The sequence below is a fragment of the Chiloscyllium plagiosum genome, chromosome 41, assembly GCF_004010195.1.
Source record: "Chiloscyllium plagiosum isolate BGI_BamShark_2017 chromosome 41, ASM401019v2, whole genome shotgun sequence".
Classification (NCBI taxonomy): Eukaryota; Metazoa; Chordata; class Chondrichthyes; order Orectolobiformes; family Hemiscylliidae; genus Chiloscyllium; species Chiloscyllium plagiosum.
The window spans coordinates 19,471,753-19,494,554 of record NC_057750.1 but is presented as its reverse complement, the minus strand read 5'-3'; the positions used below and the strand labels follow the sequence as shown (position 1 = coordinate 19,494,554).

At 41.6% G+C, this 22,802-nt stretch overlaps 1 protein-coding gene across 1 annotated transcript in view; it reads right to left on the bottom strand.

Moving 5' to 3' along the window:
* LOC122542724 (tyrosine-protein kinase receptor UFO) overlaps positions 1-22,802 on the bottom strand; it is a 176,253-nt gene that overhangs the window by 39,871 nt on the left and 113,580 nt on the right. The window contains exons 13-14 of the mRNA XM_043680699.1: positions 20,034-20,129; positions 16,724-16,801 (exon numbers count right to left, since the gene is read on the bottom strand). Of these exons, the coding sequence (XP_043536634.1) occupies positions 16,724-16,801; positions 20,034-20,129 (174 nt within the window). The remainder of the gene's footprint in view (positions 1-16,723; positions 16,802-20,033; positions 20,130-22,802) is intronic.

The window sequence follows — 22,802 nt, the reverse complement described above, 5'->3', positions numbered from 1 at the left end:
GTCAAGTTTTGTACCTTCTCTAGTAGGTACATCCACATACTGAATCAGAAAATTGTCTTGTACACACTTAACAAATTCCTCTCCATCTGAACCTTAACACTATGGCAGTCCCAGTCTATGTTTGGAAAGTTAAAATTCTCTACCATAACCACCCTATTATTCTTACAGATAGCTGAGATCTCCTTAAAAGTTTGTTTCTCAATTTCCCTCTGACTATTAGGGGGTGTATAATACAATCCCAATAAGGTTATCATCCCTTTCTTATTTCTCAGTTCGATTCAAATAACTTCCCTCAATGTATTTCCAGGAATATACTCCCTCAGCATAGCTGTAATGCCATCCCTTATCAAAAATGCCACTCCCCCTCTTCTCTTGTCTTCCTTTCTATCCTTCCTGTACCATTTGTATCCTGGAACATTAAGCTGCCAATCCTGCCCAAGGTCTCTCTCTCTCTCTCCTCCAGTACACCTTTTAGAACAGTATCCTTTACTGTATACTGTCTCTCCATGTTTGTGTACCAAACAGGGGGCACAGTAGCTCATTGTTTAGCACAGCTGCATCTCAGTGCCAGAGACCTGGGTTCAATTATATCCTCGGATGGCTGTGTGCGGTTTGCACATTCTCCCCGTGTCTGTATGGGTTTCCTCCTGGTTCTCCGGTTTCCACCAACAGTCCAAAAATGTGTAGTTAGGTGGATTAGCCTTGCTGAATTAACCAATGTGTTCAGGATGTGTAAGTTGAGTGCATTAGCCATGGGAAATACAGGGTTACAGTGATAGGGTGTTGGGATGGGTCCAGGTGGGAATGAATTTCGGAGGGTTGATGTGAATTTGTTGGGCCAAATGGCCTGCTTCCAAACTATGGGGATTCTTTAGTTGGCTACTTGCTAGTTTGTTGCTTCCACCCAACTAGACTTTCTGAAGCATGATTCAGAGATAGAGTGTGCTGCTAAACTGGTCTGAAATTTAAGACCCATCCAGAATGCATTGAGAAGCTGTTGCTGACCAAATAGGTCTGGGAAGGGCAGCTGAAGACAGTAGTCGTGGTGGTATCACGACGACTGTCTTCACCCTGCCAGAGTTAGCAAACGCATTGATCATTTAATTATTAACTTTGTTTTCTAAGTTCAGTTTCCACAATTTATTTATGGAGGACCTGTTATTAATGAATTAATAAGTCACGTGTTTGCACAACATTTCTAGGTTTGCTTGGTATTGCAGGAAACCTGTGTGCATTCGATTGCTACAGTGTGGAAACAGACCCTTCGGCCCAACAAGTCCACACCGACCCGCCAAAGCGCAACCCACCCATACCCCTACATTTACCCCTTACCTAACACTACGGGCAATTTAGCATGGCCAATTCACCCGACCTGCACATCTTTGGACTGTGGGAGAAAACCGGAGCACCCGGAGGAAACCCACGCAGACACGGGGAGAACGTGCAAACTCCACACAGTCAGTCGCCTGAGGCGGGAATTGAACTCGGGTCTCTGGCGCTGTGAGGCAGCAGTGCTAACCACTGTGCCACCGTGCCACCCACACATATGTATATCTAACAACCAGTTCTAGTCTTAAATCATTATTGCACAGTCACAGTTTCCATGTAAATTTTCCTGACAATGAAGAAATCATTGCCTTAATGAGAAGGCTGTGGTTATATTTTGTATAATGTTTTTCTTCATTTCTCTATTCTGTAACTAAGGATTGTATGATTGTATTAACTAAGGTTCTCTGCACCCAAGATGGCGCTGTATGACATTGTTACACAGTAACTAATCTTGTCACTGAAGAAGTTGTAATTAGGTGCTTTGTACTGAAGATGGCGCTGTAAGTGGCAACTTATCAACAGTACTCAGTTGAGTACATGTGACAATAAAGCTAATTCAATTCAATTTGATTCAATTCAATTCAATTTTATGAATGCCAGTGATTAGAGACTGTGAAACGAATGTAAAGACTGTGGTGTGACCACATACTTAGGGTTAATTCCTAGGAACAGGTGTTTATCAGTCAGCAATGCTTATGTTATTACGAATTGTACAGGATTACTGCCTTCAGCACAAAGAGCCTCACTGTCTCATATGGATGACTTTGTGCCAAATGGTTTTGAAAAGAGTCATAAATCTGTATAAAAGCAACAATTGTTTTGATGAATTACGATCTCTGAAAAAAAAGATGTGATGTGTCCGTTCCTTTTTTCTGGGTTGCAAGATTGTCCCTTGTTGAGACTTTCAGTCTTTATTCCTTTCACTTTTCTTTTTGGAAATGTGAGCTGAAGTTGAGAATTAAACTTTGAGCAGTTGCTTGCTTTGAAACTGAGGGGACAGCAAACAAACTGATATTTGTTTATGGGAACAGGCCCAGAAAGATAATCATGTTAATTCTTGTCCTAAGAATACTACTGATATTTCGGCATCGTGATATTCTCTTCTCTGAACTGGCAACCGGTTGGAGGTTGAGCTGGTCAGTCAAGGGCAACAGGTGAACCAGTACTGACTGGGCTTTTGAAGACATGAATGTGTTTTTGACAAAAGCTTCTGGATGGTGCTGCTGTATTTTGTTCTCTCTTCAATTTTCATGGTAGTTATCAACTTCTTAGTTGTTCTGATAAACAAATACTCCTCTAAGAAGTGTTTGAATAATCCTCATAGGTTACTAGACCTTTTGCATGAATCAGTGAATTTGGAATTCCAGCAGAACCTACAGAAATCCTGTTAATGGAGTTGTTCACAATGAATTTCTGAAGCTCTGGTACCAATTGTAAAACCATTGCATTGCCACATCAGACTTATTTTCTTTAATTTTGTCGCTTAAATGTCTGTCAGTGTGTAAGTGAGGGTTCTGGTTAAAGGAGGTTGGGCTTATAATAAGTAGATTGCCTTGTTATTTATCCATGTTCTGCTAAAGTTAAACTACTAATTTCTTTTGAAATTGCAATGATGGTGTCAGACATTTATAGGCGGCACGGTGGCACAGTGGTTAGCACTGCTGCCTCACAGCACCAGAGACCCAGGTTCAATTCCCACCTCAGGCGACTAACTGTGTGGAGTTTGCACATTTTCCCCGTGTCTGTATGGGTTTCCTCTGGGTGCTCCAGTTTCCTCCCACAGTCCAAAAATGTGCAGATAATGTGAATTGGCCATGCTAAATTGCCCGTAGTGTTAGGTGCAGAGGTAAATGTAGGAGACTGGGTCTGGGCGGGTTGCGTTTTGGTGGGTCTGTGTGGACTTGTTGGCCGAAGGGCCTGTTTCCACACTGAAATTAATCTAATCTGTCATACTTATCATCTGGTGAACAATTGAGTGGGAAGGTCATTGAAAGTTTTAATTTTATTATGTTGCAAATCCAAGGATAGGGAGACTGATTTCACCATAGACCATAAGAGATAGAAACAAGAGTAAGCTGTTCAGGCCCACGAGCCTGCTCTGTCATTCCTGGTTAGACAGGCGGCTGGCTGGAAGAACAAAACAAACCAGGCAAGCATCAGCTGGTGAAGAAGTTGACGTTTCGAGTGGAACCATTCTTCAACCACTGGGGGTGGGTGTGGGGACAGAGTGGTGGAGTGAGGATAGGTGAAGACAGGTAGATGGTACCTATCCCGCAATGGGAGGAATGAATCCAATTAGTGGCAGGGAGCAGTGGAAGGGAGGGGGAGGGACTAGGAAGGGGAAGGAGGTTATTTGAAATTGTAGAACTCAATGTTGAGTCCTCGGGCTGTAGGTTGCCCAGGTGGAAGATGAGGTGTTGTTCCTCCAATTTGTGCTATGGTTCATTTTGGCAATGGAGAAGGCCAAGGATGGTCATGTCGGAAAGGGAGTGGTTGGGGGAATTGAAATGGGCGGTGACTGGGAGGTCCAGTCTGCCTCTGCAGGCCCGCTATGATGCTTGGTGAACTGATCCCTAAGTTTACATTCTGTCTCCTTGATGTAGAGAAGATCACATCAGGAGCATTCTGATATCAAGGATATTCTAAAAGGGGAGAATGAGCAGCCAGAGGTTATGGTCCAGATTGGTACTAGCGACACAGGCAGGAAGAGAGATGGGGTCCTGTAAAGGGAATTTTGGGAGCTAGGTAGAAAGTTGAAAAGCAGGACTTCTGGGGTTGCAATCTTGTTGCACTCTCCTGCGCCATGTGAGACCAGAAATAGGAAGATAATATAGCTGAATATGCGGCTAAAGAGCTGGTGTTGGAGGGAGGGTTTCAGATACTGGATCATTTGGATCTCTTCCAGGGCAAGAGGGACTTGTACAAGAAGGATGGGTTGCACCTAAACTGGAGGTACAACAATATATACTTGCAGAGAGGTTTGCTTGCGCCAATTGGGAGAGGTTAAGCTCGTGTGGCAGGGTGTGGAAATCAGACCACAGTTGGTCAGCATATGCATTGATTGAGAAGAGGATAGAGGTTAAGTCAAGTAAGTCTAATAGGAAGAGCGGGCAGAGCCAGGCTAATAAACAGAGTGGGACTAGCGGTCTGAAGTGTATTCATTTTAATCCAAACAGTATTCTGAGACTATGCCCAAGGGGAATCATCCACTCAGTATTTACCCTGTTCAGCCTCTTAAGAATCCTACATATTGCAATGAGATTTCCTCTCATTCTTCTAAACTCAAAATATCTGTTCTTTGGTTCTCCATTCTGAAATGAACAACTTTTCCCATATTATTCTCCATTTGCCATTTTTTGCCCATTTATTTAACCTGTCAATAGTTCTCTGTTAATTGCTGAATGCCTTTCCACCTATTTTTGTGTCAGCTGCAAATCTGGCTACAGTACAGTCGCTTCCTTCCTCCAAGTCATTAATACATATTGTAAACAGTTGTGGTCCTAGCACTGATCCCTGTGGGATCCCACTGATAACAGGTTGTCAACCTGAAAAAAAGTCTTCCTATCCTCATTGCTCGTTAGCTAATTATTTATCCAAGTGAAAACACTATCCCCATACCATGGGCTCTTATGTTATAACTTAACCATTTGTGAGGAACCTTGCCAAACTTCTTCTGCAATTCTGAAAACAACACAGCTACCGGTCCCCCTCTATCCACTTTGTTTGAGACTCTCTCAAAAATATATAATAAATTAGACAAACACAATTTCCCTTTTATCAAACCATGCTGCCTCTGCTTAATTAGATTATGATTTTTCACATATACTGCTCTTGCTTATTTAATAACTGATTTCAACATTTTTCCAATAATAGGTTTTAGGCTTAGTTATCCACTTTTTACCTCCCTCCCTTTATGAAAAGGGGTGTCACATTAGCAGTTTTCCAATTCTCTGATACTTCTCTAGAATCCAAATTACAACCAATTTACCAACTATCTCTGGAATTATTTCTGTTAGAATCATAGATTGCAAGCTATCAGGGCTATTTAGCTCCATTTTGTCTGAGTAATACCACTTCTGTAGTGATAGTGAAGATATTTAATTCCTCCCCTATATTCTTTAGTGTTAGTGGGATGTATGAAACATTTTCCATATCAAGATTGATGCAAAAAATCAGTTTTCAATCCTCAGCCATATCCATGTTCCCCATAACTATTGCCCCAATTCATTTTCTAAGGGGCTTATGTTCACTTTTTCCTCTCTCTTCCTTTCTATATATTTTAAGAAGCTCTTATTGTCATTTGTTACATTCATTACTTGTTTGCCCTTGCAATTTATTTTAACACTTTTTTTTACCTTTTTAGTCCTTCCTTTGCTGGATTCTGAATTAATCCCATTCTTTGGGACCATCACTGACAATTGCCTCCTTATTTGCGCCATTTAAGATGTATCTAGACAGATACATGAATTGGCAGGGAGCAGAGGGATACAGATTCTTAGAAAATAGGCAACAGATTTAGAGAGAGGATCTGGATCAGTGCAGGCTTGGAGGGCCGAAGTTCCTGTTCCTGTGCTGTAATTTTCTTTGATCTTTGTATTCCAGCTGTCGCCTAACAAAAGTTCTGTACAGTTCCAGCATGACTTCCCTGTTCTTATAATCCATGCCACAATGATTAAGTTAGTGCTGTTTGCCTTCTTAATTAACCCTTTTAAACTATCCTGCCACCTTCAGGAATCTGTCCACAAGCACTCCAAGCTCTCTACACCTCTGAGCGTTCTAGTGGTTTGCCATTCATTAAGTACTCCCTTGACTTTGTCCTTCTTCCAAAATGTCTCACAACTATCAAGGTTAAATTCTATCTGCCACGGATCTGTCCATCTGACTAATCCGTACATATCTTTCTGTAAAATAAGACCTTCTTAGTCACTGTTAACCAATCTTTGTGAATCCACAAACTTACTTATCATACTTCCCACAATCTCATTGTTTATATATACCATAAACAATAAGGAACCCAGTGCTGTTTCCTGTGGTACGTCACCGCACACCAGGCTCCAGTCATACGAACAGCCATATACTACCACCATCTGGCTCCTCCATCTCAGCCAGTTTTGAATTCAACTTGCCAAGTTACCCTAGATCCCATGTGTTTTTATTTTCTCTATTTTTATTTTTGTATTGGTCTCTAATATCAAAGGCTTTGTTGAAATCCATATAAACGACATAAAATTTGTTGGGTATGTTTCTTTCCATTTCTCCATTGTTTGGTATTATACCCTCCCGATTCCAGACCTCAGGCCTGCAGTACTCTTCAGTCTCCCTGCTCCCTTGCTGTCTTCTCATGTTTAATGAGCCTCCAGTTTCCTTCAGTGCCTTGATTTGAATTCTTCAGTCAGCTCATTAAGCACTCACTGCTGGCTCATTATGAACAGCAACCCCAATTGTCCCATCCTATTCTTTCATGAGTGCCTTGGAGCTGGCTGTCCTCTGCTGTCCAGCTCACTCCTCCTATTGCTGACCTTTTGGACTGTGACAGCAGATTTGTCCTCACTTCCCTGTGATATCTCTTCCTCCACGCAGTCCATTCAATTTCAAATTAGGCCTTTGTCACAGTTTTAGTGGATCGCAGCCCTAACAAAAATTTGGATAAGGGGTAAAGGAATGTCTCCCCTAACCAAATCTTTATTACTCACCCCACAAAGCCTTCATGGTGGTGGTGTGGCACTGCTCACCAAATCAGACGTTGATGTGATCCTCTACTCTTCTGGCACTTTCTAGTCCTTTGAGAATCACTCACAGCTCTTCACATTTTTCAAAGTAATTGTTCAGTACCACCCTCTCAACTATTTTCAAAACTTTCTAACCAACATATCTCCTCAGCTTTCTTTTATCAGACTCCACACTGAAAGACTTCTCATTCTTGGTGATTTGAACCTTCCTCATGTTCTCTCCTCGGGGTTCACTGTCTTTTTGTCCTTCCTAAAACTGCCTCTCCACATAAACTCTGTCCTGATCCTTGGCCACTCCCTCACTTGCTGCAATACACAAAGTGTTGCTGGCCTCAATGTATTAATTTCAAATAAAGGGTGGGATTTTAGCAGAAGTGCTCACCAATCCTGATGGTGGAACAGAAAGTGTGCACCCCTTATCTTTTTCTGGCTTTTTGAACTTTCCCACATGATTACAATAAAAATGTAAAATATCAGCAGCTTGTATGGGAAACCCTGTGATTAAGTGGCAGGGGATATGTTTCTCAGCGCTGATATCCATTGGCTATTAAAGAGCCTTCAATCAAACAGGGAGACTTTCCTGCCCAATTTCATTGCCATGAACATAACCTTACTGAGGGTGGTTTTCCAAATTTAAGTTACACGTATAAATAATTCACACTGCATTGATTTCACTTTCTTCATATGTGCATCACCATTCGCTGAGCCTAACTTTGAGGGGTACAATGTACTGGCACAGTTCATGGTTGGTCCACATTGATGGGTCACAGTGCAGTCAGAGTTTTTGCTTTTATTGTGGAAGAAACAATGTTGCATTTCATTTTTCACTTTTTGTTGGTGTTAGTGTCTGATGTTACACTTGCCACTCTGCAGGATATAGCTGAATTTACAGGCTCAGCTGTCTATCCTTTCTACACGTTGTATAGGACATTATCCAAGATCACTCTCAGAAGGGATAAATGGATGAAGGAATGATCAAATAAATAAATAAATAAAGCTTTTTCCGCTAATATCTGAGAAGAACTCTCACATGGTCAGTCTTTAGCCCCTATATTTCTTACTATGATTGTCCCCACCAGATTCAAGACACTCAGACATTCCACTATTGCCTGTTTATGACCCACTCTCTGTGCTCTCTTGGATCCCTCATCTAGTTCTCCATGTCCCAACCACTCCGTATCCACAGAACCTCCCCACCACTGACTCACTGTTGTCTATCTTGAGGCTCCATGCAAGCAGACATCCATCTACTCCCTTCCCTTGTACTTCAGAGTTCAAGAAGGAAAATCTCAGACACAACTGCAAAAAATTGACTGCATTTCAACTTTAAACGAATGTGGAGTTTACATAATGAGTTTCTTGTGCACCATTGAATTCACTTGAAGAAAGATTTTACTCTAATGTATCACTCGTATAAACAAACTACAGGCCAGTGTGAGGCTTGCCATGCTCACATTGTGTGTTACAGAGTGGAAATACAATGATGGGCTCATGGTTGGAACAACTAGCAAAACGTTCATTATCTCTGTCATCAGGAAATTGAAGTCTCACATTCTGCCTAACTCCATCACCCTTCATACCACATTTCCCATTCTTGTTGGCTTTGTAAAATTTCTCTGCAGGCTTCCTCTGATCATTGTATTATCTTCACTCTCATCACCCTTCCATGATAGAACTCTTATCTCCTTCTTCATCAGTCTCTGAAATAATAAAGTCCCTTAATTGACTTACAACATCATATTCAAATTCTTAACTATATGGCTTTCTGTTCACCACATTTTTGAAACCACTGCAAACTTGCCATGCAACAGCAACTGACCACTATTGTCAATGCTTATTGTCAATAAAATCCCTCTCTTGCACACTGACATTTCCTTGCTGTAGTCATCATTTTTGCTCCCTCAAGTTCTTGCCAGGAGAAGGTGGGGAAGAACGATGGACTTAAGCTAAGGTTGGTTGGTGAAGCTACAGTTTTTCTTTGGTGAAGCAAAGGACTTTGAGAGGGCTTCGATGGAGGTTTGGATAAGGTGGACAAGGAAACCAATTTCCATTAGCTGATACTACAGGATTAGGGGATACAGATGTAAGGTTCTTTGCATGGAATGCAGAGGGATATGATGACCTCGAATTTACTGCTCTCACAACGTAATGGAAGTATGAATGATTTTCAAAGAACAGTTCAGAGCTGGGGGATGGCAGTCATGAGATTGCTCTGCAGACAGTCAGCAATGGAACCGATGGACTGAATTGCCTTCTACTGTCCTATTAATAACTGATCTAACCACCCAATGCCACATCTGACTGGGCTGTATAAGACACTAATGGATCCTACTCGTCTTTGAAAACTGCTCACGATTCTAGACTCACTGTGGAGTACATGATAAACCCTCAGCTTCTTTTCGATACAGCAGGCTATCATCTTATCCCCTGTCTCTTCCTCCTCACCTCCAGCAATAACTGCAAGGAGTTAATTGAGACAACCTGATCAGTTGCCTATGCACATCCCTCATTTCCAGTAACTCTGGCGGCCAAACTTCCTTTACTCACCCAGCAGTCTTCTGCCTGAACTCACAGTTTTCTCTCGTTTGTCTCCTGTCGTCTCCCTCGCACCTTCCTTGAGCTCACTTTGTCCATGAGGCTACTGAAGTTCCTCTCATTTGCGCCTCTTGAGTAATCACAATTTTAATAACATTACTTTTGGTGGCCATGATTTCAATTGCCTCGGCCCTCAGATTTGGAATATTTTTCATAAAACTCTCTGCTTCTCTTTCATGCTTTAAAACACAGCTTAAAGCCTGCGTTTGTGATCAAGCATTTGGTCATCTGATCTAAAAACTCCTGTGGCTGTTTGTCATGTATTTTGTATTGGAACACTCCTGTGAACCACATTGGGCTGTTTAATTCCATTATAGGCCTTTGTTCGGTTGTTGTTCAGCTTAGGCAGCTCTTCCTTCTTCCACCTGTCTCCTCCCTCCCAACGCAGGGCAACTCATGGCAAGCAAGAATGTGCTGCAAGCTGTCAGAAATTCAAAGATGTAACTCCTCCATTACATTAGGAGAAACATAAATACACCCCCCCACGATTATCCTATCATAGGAAAATCCAAAGTGGGCCAAACCTGTCTCCACTTGACAAAACCACACACACAAAAACATTATTGTAGAATATGGGTAATACAGGCTGACTAACATTGTAAAAACCAACACACTACATGGTCTGATCATCTAAAGACTGTTGCTGAAGCCTAGGTAGTCAGCTCGTGGAGATGGTACTTAACAAACCTATCTGAAACTGGCTTCCCCTCGTCAAGATGTCTGATACAAATGTTTTCATTTCCAGGTGAAGGGAAGGGTCATGAATAGAAGATTGTCATGAATAAATCCGAAGAGTTTAATTCTTTATTTGTGAGGCTGGGAGGAATTTCCTTATTAATGAGTGGCTAGAATGAGAACCTCGTTACCACTATGAGTTGGTGAGATGGCCAGCATTAAGTGGCGGATAGAATCACATGGGAAAGAAACAGTTATGATGTCAGGACAGAAAGAGAGAGATTCTCATGCATTTTTTTATAAATTCCAGGCAGAATCTTATAGAGGTTTGAGTGAGTGGGCTGTGGTGAGATTTTTTGCAGATTCAAGTGAGAAGTTCAGTGAGACCTGTCTCGGGTTTGAGAGCATCTTATTCCATATTGATGCTATTGACAAGCAGCAAGACAGCAGTCTTTGGGAAGTAAGAAACGGAGTTACTCCCTGCAGGATTCTGGGAAAACCTGGCAAATATAGACCAGTAAGCGTAACATCTCTGGTTGATAAATTACTTGAGAGGATTCTGAGAGGTAAAGATATATATGCATTTGGAAAGTTCGATTAGGAGTGGTCACTTTGGCTTTGTGTATGGAAGATCATGCCCCACACATTTGTTAGAATTCTTTGATGAACTAACCAGGAAGGTTGACGAGGGCAGGGCAGTAGACGTCTATATAGATTTAATAAGGCCGTTGATAAAGTTCCATGTGGTAGGCTGTTCTGGAAGGTTAGATCACATGGAATCCAGGGGTAGCTGGCAAAATGGATACACAATTGGCTTGATGGTAGGAAGCAGAGGGTCATGATGGAAGGATGCTTGTCGGACTGGAGGCCTGTGACAAGTGGAGTGCCTCACGGGTCGGTGATGGGCCCATTGTTGTTTGTTATCTATATCAATGATTTGGATGAGAATGTTCAAGGCATGATTAGTAAGTTTGCAGATGAAGAAGGGAGAGCTCTGAAGCTGCCTAAGCTAAACAACAACCAAACAGCTGCCTATAATGGAATGAAACAGCCCAAGGTGGCTCACAGGAGTGTTCCAATACAAAGTCCATGTGGGATTTCTTAGTTGTGGACCTACAAATGCATTAGGACTATTCTGGATGTGCAAGATCCCACTGTTCCCTAAGGGCGAGGTCAGTGCTACAGTGTGACTCAGAAACATAGGAGCAAGGTGTCATCAACTCTACACATGTGGCACTGAAAGGGCAGTGTCACAAGAATGGAATTCATTAACAGGAAGGAATTCCAGTCCATTTCATGTCCACCTGATCGGTGTGCCCACTCCTCTGGCGAGTGCCATGACTCAGACATCCTGGAATACTCTCATGTGCCTGGTGACCCTGAGGATTCAGATTGGTTACCAGGGGACAAGGGTTATCCGTGGTGACTTTGCATCATGAGTACAATTTTGCTATCCCCTGACTGGCACAGAGCATAAAATACAATGCTGCTCAGGCGATCAGACTACTGAAGGTATGCTTCTGTTGCTTCAGTCTCTCTGAGAGGTCCTCCAGATATAGCCTGGACATAGTGTGCAGTGTTCTGCATAATTTAAGTGGGCAACAAGGTAATGCTGAGTGCACTGAGGAATGGGAGCAGTCTTCCAAGGAGAGGGATGAGGACACTGGGGATTATGAAGCCCTCATTGTCCACGACAGAGCACAGCTGGCACTACAAGCTAGACAAGACCTCACTGACACCTAGATGACAGCTGAGTGCAGCAGACCATCATGGATTGGAAAATAGTCATTGGCCATGTTGCTGAAATCTGGATGGCATCGTCAGAGTGAATTTCAGCCTTTATTGATTTTGTTCGCATTAACATTTGCTGTATGTAAATAAAAACACATTTAGGTTTATCCCACCACTTGCCTAAATGTAATGCTGTGTCAAAAAGTGTGGCACTGGAAAAGCACAGCAGGTCAGGCTGCAACCGAGGAGCAGGAGAGGTGATGTTTTGGGCATAAGCCCTTCATCAAGAATGTTGTGGGGGTGGGGGTGTACTGTGGCCCACAGTTGGCACTTGACACAAGTAGTGCTGACTGAGAGGATATTCTGTCAGGATGTAGCTAAGGACAGATAATTGCGTAGTCTTATGCTTAAACATTGACGAAGGAGAGAGCAATGGGTTATGTGTGTGAAGGAATGTCAGCCATGTAAGCCTTATGGCTTCTATGCCATGACGGTGCCCACAGGGGGCAATGCTTGATTGCCAACAAATTGTCCAGGTCAAAGCTTACAATGGTGCAAGGGATATAGGTCTTTCAGAAGATGTGTGCCAAGTTATTTCAGGAAAAGCATGTGGTTACACAGGACTAGAATTGATGTGATGAATGCCAAAGAGACAGAGTAAGAGATTAATCCAGAATTATTACAGTGGAGTAGGAGACCACTTGACCCTTCATGTCTGAACCTGCTGTGTTATTAACTGCCAGTTTTCTGCCTCTTCCTCATATGTGCATACCATTATTATCCAAATAATCATTGATTGCCCTCTTGAATGCCTCATTTGCATCTGCCTGCATCATAATTCCATTCCAACTGCGAGAAAAAAGTTTTTCTCACCTTGCCCTTACTTCTTTTTAAATTGATTTTTATTTGTTTCTTTTACAGAAGGAAACAACTTCATCCTACCTGCTCTGCCTGGCATGATTATGGTTTTGAAAACCTCGATGAGATCTCCTCTCAGCTTTCTTCCCTCCAGGGAGAGCAGCCCTGACTTCTTCAATCTATCCTCAGCTGAAGTTCATTGGAACCATTCCAGTAGATTGCCTCTTCTATACATTTGCATCTCTCCTATAATGTGGCAACTGCAACTGCGCGCAATACTTCACCTGAGGTCTAATAAGACTCTCATACAAATTCAACATTACCTCCTTGCTCTCATAGTGTATATCCGTTTAATAAAACCGAACGCTTTACCAACTGCTCTCTCCATCTGGCTTACCAACCTTAATGATCTGTACACAGATAGAGGCAGGTCCCTGTGAGACTTAACTCTTTTGATGAAATGAGTTTGGTCACTGAGGCAAGTCTTTGGGTCTCGTGGTAAAAATCCCTTGATACAACTCATTTAGTCCAAAACATTTAAGATTCAGACCTTTATTATCTTGTTCAATGCTTTTTCGAGAAAACAATTTTAAAATGGCTGATATTGAACTGCAAATGAGCAAGTTGACTGGTTTCAGAAATGTCCGACAATTACCAAGTCAAAAGTGAACTCGGTACCTCCTTGAATGTGATACATATTACATTGAGTGAACTTTCCAGTCAAACCATTTTCAATTCAATGTTTTGTAATACACTTCTATAAATTTTAGTAGAGCATTTTCTTTTGTTAAAAAAAGAAATAAAGAATGAGAAGGACATGCTGATAAAGTGAGATGAAATCAGATAGGAGGAGGCTAATGAGGAGCATAAACACAGATATAAATCAGTTGGATGAATAACCAAGTTTCTGCATGGCGCATTCAATGAAATTCTTGTAACTTTTGAGGAGAGGTCTGGTTATTATGCATTCCTGGCAAGTGTATCTAGTGGAGATGGTTCCAAAGAGAAAACATGAATGATGAGCAGCAAGCATCACTCTTCTCCAAAGTGCCTTATTAGGGTAATTGGTCCTTAGAAGTTTCATTTAGCTTTGATTAACTCACAACTAGTCATTCTGCACACTTGTATAGGAATATCACTCAGAGTCATAGAGGCATAGAGATGTACAGCACGGAAACAGACCCTTTGGTCCAATTCGTTCATGCCAACCAGACATCCCATCCCAATCTAGTCCCACCTGCCAGCACTCAGCCCATATCCCTCCAAATCCTTCCTGTTCATATACCCATCCAGATGCCTTTTAAATGTTGCAATTGTACTAGCCTCCACCACTTCCTCTGGCAGCTCATTCCACACATGCATCACGCCCTGCATGAAAAAGTTGCCCCGTGGGTTTCTTTCCCCTCTCACCCGAAACCTATGCCCTCTTGTTTTGGACTCCCCCAACCCGGGGAAGATACCTTGTCTATTTATCCTATCCATGCTCCTCATGATTTTATAAGCCTCTATAAGGTTCTCTATAAGATTCCTCAGCCTCTGACGCTGCAGGGAAAACAGCCATAGCCTATTCAACCTTTCCCTACAGCTCAAATCCTCCAACCCTGGCAACATCTTTGTAAATCTTTTCTAGTTTCACAACATCCTTCCGATAGGAAGGAGACCAGAATTGAATGCAATATTCTAAAAGTGGCTGAATCAATGTCCTGTACAGCTGCAACATGACCTCCCAACTCCTGTACTCAATACGCTGACTAATAAAGGAAAGCATATCAAATGCCTTCATCACTATCTTATCAACCTATTACTCTACTTTCAAGGAACTATGAACCTACACTCCAAGGTCTTTGTTTAGCAACACTCTCTAAGACCTTACCATTAAGTATATAAGTCCAGATAAGATTTGCTTTCCCAAAATGCAGCACCTCACATTGATCTAAATAAAACTCCATCTGCCACTGCTCAGCCCATTGGTTCATCCGATCAAGATCTTGTTGTAATCTGAGGTAACCTTATTTGCTGTCCACTACGCCTCCAATTTTGGTGTCATCTGCAATCTTACTAAATATACTTCTCATGCTCACGTCCAAATAATTTATATAAATGATGAAAAGTAGAGGACCCAGCACTGATCCTTGTAACACTCCACAGGTCACAGGCCTCCAATCTGAAAAACAAACCTCCACCACCACCCTCTGTCTTCTACCTTTGAGCCAGTTCTGTATCCAAATGGCTAGTGCTACCTGTATTCCATGACATTTAACCTTGGGGAACCTTGTCGAACGCCTTACTGAAGTCCATATAGATCACATCTACCACTCTGCCCTAATCAATCCTCTTTGTTACTTCTTCAAAAAACTCAATAAAGTTTGTGAGACATGATTTCCCACGCACAAAGCCATGTTAACTATCCCTAATCAGTCCTTGCCATTCCAAATACATGTACATCCTCTCCCTCAGGATTCCATCCAACAACTTGTCCACCACCGACGTCAGGCTGACTGGTCTAGAGTTCTCTGGCTTGTCCTTACCACTTTCGTAAATAGTGGCACCACGTTAGCCCACCTCCAGTCTTCCAGCACCTCACCCGTGACTATCAATGATACAGATATCTCAGCAAGAGGCCCAGCAATCACTTCTCTAGCATCCCACAGAATTCTAGGGTACACCTGATCAGGTCCTGGGGATTTATCCACCTTTACCTGTTTCAAGACATCCAGCATTTCCTCCTCTGTAATATGGACATTTTGCAAGATGTCACCATCTATTTCCTACATTATATATCTTCCATGTCCTTTCCACAGTAAACACTGATGCAAAATACTCATTTAGTATCTACCCCATTTCCTGCGGCTCCACACAAAGGCCGGCTTGCTGATCTTTGAGGGGTCCTATTCTATCCCTAGTTACTCTTTTGTCCTTAAGGCATTTGTAAAAACCCTTTGGATTCTCCTTAACTCTATTTGCCAAAGTTATCTCATGTCCCCTTTTTGCCCTCCTGATTTCCCTCTTAAGTTTACTCCTACTGCCTTTATACTCTTCTAAGAATTTGCTTGATCTATCCTGACATATGTTTCTTTCTTTTTCTTAACCAAACCCTCAATTTCTTTAGTCATCCAGCATTCCCTATACCTACCAGCCTTTTCTTTCACCCTAACAGAATGTACTTTTTCTGGATTCTCGTTATCTCATTTCTGAAGGCTTCCCATTTTTCAGCTGTCCCTTTACCTGCGAACATCTGCCCCCAATCAGCATTTGAAAGTTCTTACCTAATACTGTCAAAATTGGCCTTTCTCCAATTTCAAGCTTCAACTTTTAGATCTTATCTATCTTTTTACATCACTATATTAAAACTAATAGAATTATGGTCGCTGGCTCCAAAGTGCTCCCGCTGACACCTCAGTCACCTTATTTCCCAAGAGTAGGTCAAGTCTTGCACCTTCTCTTGTAGGTACATCCACATACTGAATTAGAAAATTTTCTTGTTACACTTAACAAATTCCTCTCCATCCTTAACACTATGGCAGTCCCAGTCTATGTTTGGAAAGTTAAAATCCCCACCATAACCACCCTATTATTCTTACAGATTGCTAAGATCTCCTTAAAAATTTGTTTCTCAATTTCCTTCTGACTATTATAGAAACACAAGACATAGAATGCTGAAGGGACTGGTTCTAATTCTTCCTTTGAGCTGTACTCCTGTACAGTGAGCAGCAAGTCATAGCAATTATTCATAAATTCTCCTAAGAGCTCTAGCAATATCCCATTCAGAAAGTCCTTCATTGAAAATGTTTTTATAGTCTACTTACTTTTCATTGTCTTGACAGCCACTTTGAGAATATAATCATCCTGGTTCAATTGTCCTTCCATCACAGAGCCAAATTCCCCTGAAAGAATAAATAAATCTGTACATTACATGAAATTTCCATGAATAACTTAATCAGAGCTTTCTAAATCAGCATGGTCATAATCAAACTGACAAGATGGATCAGGCATGAATGATTCTACTGAATGGTGACTGGGATCAATAGACTGGATGCCCTCCACCTATCTTACACTCTGAAGTACAGCTACTGAGAACGCCAAATGGTATGTGGCACTTTCAGAGATGCTGAGGCCATAGATTCTCCAAAATGCTGCCTGATGTACGCCATCTTCCAAATTTGGACATGACTTCCATGTGGTAATTCTAATTCTAATCTCAATCCCAAAAAGATCCTATTTCAGTCCCAATCCTAATCAAATGTCAAACTCCATCCAATCCTAGTAGTAACCTAAATTCCAATGCCAAAATCAATGTTAATTTCAATCTCAAACTCCAACTGAAATCTTAATCTCAATTTTAATCCCATTGTCAATTACTCTGTCAATCCCAGTCATACTTCCGATCTCAATCACATTCCTTAATATATTTTCAATGTCAAACACAAGTCAAAATGTAACCCCAATCCCAATAATAAACCAATTCTAAATTTCAAACCCAATCCTACTATGATGCCTGGTGTGTAAATACTGGATAAGATAGATCTTTGTTGAGATCTGGTTTAATAAAATATAATGTTTTAAAGACTAAATGAGTGGAAGAAACAATGATAAGCAAATAAGTGCCAGGGTTCCAGATTTGGATTGAACAGTCAGAAAAGTCTTTATGACAGAATTAGAACAAAATAAATGTATGCAATAATGATTAGACTGAATAGGTTAAGATAATTGTACTGAACCATATACTCTAACATTCATGATTAATGTGAGGTAAATTTGAGTTAACAGGCAAACTGTGAGCAAACACTAAAGTTTGCATTTTAATTGACATAAGCAAGACAGATCCCATCCAGATCTTAGTAACAGTGAGTCTCCACATGTCATTTAAGTCTCTGTCTCTTTCACAAGGGACTCCAATTCCATGTCTTCATAGATTTAGCCTTGGAAAGGACTCAAGACATCTCTGATTTGGACTTCCTCAATGCCTGCTCATATATTGGCCGTCTAATCTCTGCTCCTGATGTCAAATTTTCCAGTTCTCTTGAGACCGATCTCAGTTGTTGAATTGTCACCACAATTTCAAGTTTCATTAAACTCAGTGAGCTGCCACTGAATTTCTCTATTTGCCAGTCTTCCTCAGCTTCATCAAGCAAATATTGTTGTGGGTGTCCTTCACCCCAGTCTTTTCTGTAGTGAGCTATCATGGCCTCTAGGTCTTTGTTTTAGCTGTTACCTTTTTAAATGGCACAGAGCCACCATTTTCTGGGATTACCCACGAATCCTAACTGTCTGACGACTACCAACAGAAACACAAGTGCTTGCTGATGTCAACTCTTTGTTTCCACAGTCTCTCACTTCAAAACTGCATCTAAATGTTCTCTCAACTAATACACAGATGAACTGAATCCAGAGAGTTTTCCTACACTCCGCACATCTCCATGATGACATAGTCTACTCTGAGGTATCTTTAAGCATTTTTTTACTCACTCATGAGATATAAGCATCACTAGCTGGGCCAGTCCCTAAGTACCCTTGACAAGCTGGTGGGGAGGAGAGAGTGAGGACTGCAGATGCTGGCGATCAGAGCTGAAAATGAGTTGCTGGAAAAGCGCAGCAGGTCAGGCAGCATCCAGGGAACAGGAGAATCGACGTTTCGGGCATAAATTGTGTTGTTCCTGAAGAAGGGCTTATGCCCGAAACGTCGATTCTTCTGTTCCCTGGATGCTGCCTGACCTGCTGCGCTTTTCCAGCAACACATTTTCAGCCAAGGTGGTGGGGAGCTATGTAATCCATGTGCTGTAGTCCATGTGCTTTGGTAAACACATGAGGCCATTAGGGAGAGAATTCCAGAATTTTGACCCAGCAACAATAAAGGGATGACAATATCTTTCCAGGTCTGGGTGGTGAGTGGCTTGGATGGGAATTTGGGAGCAGTGATATTCCCATGCAAACTGATTTTTAGGTTTACTGATTGCTTTTAATCTACTTTAGCTCTACCTCTCTTTGGATTGTCATGATCGCAAGTTTTGCAGACACCATGTCTCCAGCTGTTGTTTTTATATCCCCATCTCTTCTATTCTGAATCTATTAAACAAAGACAAAGAGCCTTTGAATTGACATTTGTTTTAAATGATCACTACATCCAGCATTTTAATTATTTTACATTTCCAACGTTAACTTCTTAAAGCAAAACATACACAATATGAAGTGCGTAGACATCGAGAAGTTTGAATTGCAATCTTCCTATATTCTAAAGCCCCTATACCATCAACTAGACATTCACAATAATCTTAAATACTGTCAAAGTATATACTGTAACTCCTGAAAGAAGTCAGAATTGGTAGAATCAAAAATGGAGAAATGCTGGAACTATTGGATATGTTTCTATCAGCAGGACACTAGATCAGAATTCATTGGAGCTTGTTTGAGGTTAGGGAGTATTTATGAGAAGCTTTCAATTGGAGGTTAAACACACTTACAACTCAGGAGTAAAACAATATACTGTTTGATAGGATCAGCTAATTGGAGCAAGAAGACAATGTAATAAAGCCTCCAGAAACATGGCAAACCACCAGAGTTGGCAACCATGTTGACATCTGGCATCAGGTTAGGTTCTTGCCATCAGGAACAGTGGGTTGCATTAATAAGAGATTTAGTCTCATTCCCAGCACCTGTTGCACTGCAGCCATTGTTCTCAATCAATGTGCTGTCAAAATGTTTGGCATTATTAATTCACAGTATGATTGCACAGAGTAAATCTCTTATTAACTTGAGGTAGGAAGATAGCAAATTCTCCTGACCCTTTCTGATGGTATTTTCGCCTCCTTAATGTTCTTAAATAAACTCAACTACAGGCAAATACAATTAATTTGAAACAGTGGCATCACTCAGAGGGCAGGAATGTAGGATCTCCTGGCCCTTCTCCTTATATGCTATTAAAAATTTTTGCACTTTTTCACTTTTTTACACTTTCATGCAGTCGCAATGCAGCCCAAATTTAGCTGTCACTGTTCCACAATCGTTCCAATAGATGAATTGACTCATCAGAGCACTTGGCCGCATTCATTCTCGTGGGGATATGCCAGCACCATTTCCAACTTTCGCGAGCAGCCCCCCCCCCATAACCACACTTCTTACCTTCTCCCAGTGTCTTGCCCAGTGTCAACTTGTGTCGGTCAATCATCACATCCTGCAGTTTCTCTTTGAGGTCATCACTTATTCCCAAAGTGTTCACTGCAACAGAATGAGGGAAGGAACAAGTTATTAGTAAAGTCCCTGCTGTTCAGTCAGAAAGCTGAATTGGTCCTATTACCCACTTGTAATAAAGTCAAACAAAGCTTCAATAATAGCAGAATTGAGCTGACCAACAGTTACAACCTAGACTGTATTTTAGTTAAGGATGAAAAGACATGGGAATTGTGTGTCCAACACAGTATTAAATTGGGGGAAGACTAACTACCACAATAATAACCAGGAATTGGGGAATGTAGGTTGGGGGTGGCTGTTTGTAAATCTATATCTGGCATGTGAGTATCTTTTAAAGGCCAGTTAATTAGAGTTTGAGACCAGCATGATGGGAGGGGCACAGTGGCTCAGTGGCTAGCACTATCACCTCACAGTACAGGAACCTGTGTTTGATTCCAGCCTTGGGTGACTGTATGTGTGGAGTCCGCTGCATACTCCGTTTTTCTTCCACAGTCCGAGCATATGCAGATTAGGTGGACTGGCCATGCTAAATTGTCAATAGTATCCAGGGATGTATAGGCTGGGTGAATTAGCGATGCTAAATGCAGCTTTATGGGGATAGATTGAGTGGCTGAGTCCAGCTGGGATGCACTTCAGAGGGTTGGTGCAGAATCAATAGGCCAAATGGCCTCTTTACGCATTGTAGAGGTTCTTTGATTCTATGATCTGTGAAAATGAAGGATAAGAATTGAACCTTGGATATCAAGAGGTAGTCAAAAAGAAAAAGGAGGCAAGCATTTGGCTTCGGAAACTGAAGACAGACAGAGTCTTTGAAGAATACAAGATAGCAGGAACAAACTCAAATAAGGAAGTTGGAGAGCTAAAAGGGGCTATAAAATATCTTTGGCAAACAGGATTAAGGAAATTCCCAAGGTGTTTTCTGCATATATAAAGAGCAACAAGGTAACTAGGGAAAGGCTAGGTCCACTCATAACGAATAAATTGCATTAGTATTCAGAAAGGAGAAGGACATGGTGTGTGGGGAGTCTTGGGAGGGGTAACATTGATATTTGGAGGCATAGCAATGTAAAAAAAGGAGGTATAGTGGTGTTTTAAAACGCATTACAGTCGACAAGTCCCCAGGGCCTGATGAGATATCTCCCAAAATGCTGAGGAACGCATAACGAAATTGGTGGGGCCTTGTATGAAATCTTTATAGTCTCCTTAGTCACAGCTGACTGGGGAACAGCTGACATTGTTCTTTTGTTTAAGAAGGTGAACTGGGATAATCCAGAAATTGCGGGCCACTGATGTTTATGTCAGTGGTAGGGAACGTATTGGGCCAGATTCTTAGGAATGGAATCAGCTCAAATTTGGAAAAGTACGGACCTATTAGTGATAGGCAGCATAGCGTAGTGTGGGGCAGGACATGAATCACAACCTTGATTATGATTTTTGAGCAAGTAACAAAGTCATTTTGATGAGAGCAGGGCAGTCAATGTTGTCCATATGACAAGGACCCTTATGGCAGGCTGATTCAAAAGGTGAAGTCACATGGGGTCTGCAGTGAATTGGCAAGATGGATTGAGAACTGGTTTAGTCATAAAAGACAGAGAGTAGATGTGGAAGGGCGTTTGCCTGACTGGAGATCTGTGACCAGTGGTGTTCAGCAAGACTCAGTGCTAAGACCTTTGTTATTTGTAATATATAAGTAATTTGGAAAATAACGTAGCTGGCCTGATTAGTAAGTTTGCAGATGATACAAAAATTGGGGGAGCTGTGGATAGTGGGGAGAATTGATGCAGAATACAGCAGGATAGTGAATGGCAGGAAACTTGGGCAGAGAAATAGCAGATGGAGTTTAGTCCAGACAAATGCGAGGTGATGCATGTTGGAGGATCAAATACAGGAGGAAAATACACAGTATGTGGCAGAACCCTCAGTAGCATCAACACACAGAGGACATACAGGTCTACAACATCCTGAAAGTGGCAACGTAAGTGGTTAAGGTAGTCAAGGTGGTGTGTGGCATGCTTACCTTCTTTGAATGGGGCATAGAGTAGAAAAATTAGCAAGTCATGTTGCAGCTGTGTAGAGTTTTTGTTCAGCCACATTTGAAATATTGCCTATGTTTCTTGTTACCATACTACCAGAAGGATGTGCAGGTTTTGGAGAGTGCAGTGATTGTAACGAGGTGAGTCAGGTGGACCTCATAGAATATGAGTTCTCTGATTGAGGCTTTTAATCTGATCCAATCAGGGAGCCCTGACTGACAGGTTTGTCAGACATCTTGACACTCTGGAAGTTGACTCTGATGAGTCTGAACCAGATTCAAGGATTTTTCACATGTCAATAAAGGGTGACTTTGTTGCAGGATACCGGCCTCTGTGAGGTTACTTGAGTGGCCATGAAAGAACAGCACGTCCTGAACAAATGCATTCACAACAGGTGTGTTTGAGCTGGGGTAAGTGTTGCTTACATCATGCTGTTATTTGGTAAGCTTGACCTGTTCAACCCTGCTGTTAAAGACTGGGTCCAGTGTGTGGAAAGATTGTGTTATTGTTGTGATGTTGGGTAAAGTAATTGTGGATTGGAAGGCAGGACATTAGAATTTAGTGTTTGTAAAATTCTAGGGGAGAAAGCATTGTGTGGTCCCTTTAAAAGATTGTACTTTTTTATGCTTAGAAGTTTAAAATGGATGTATGTGAAAAGCACCTTGAA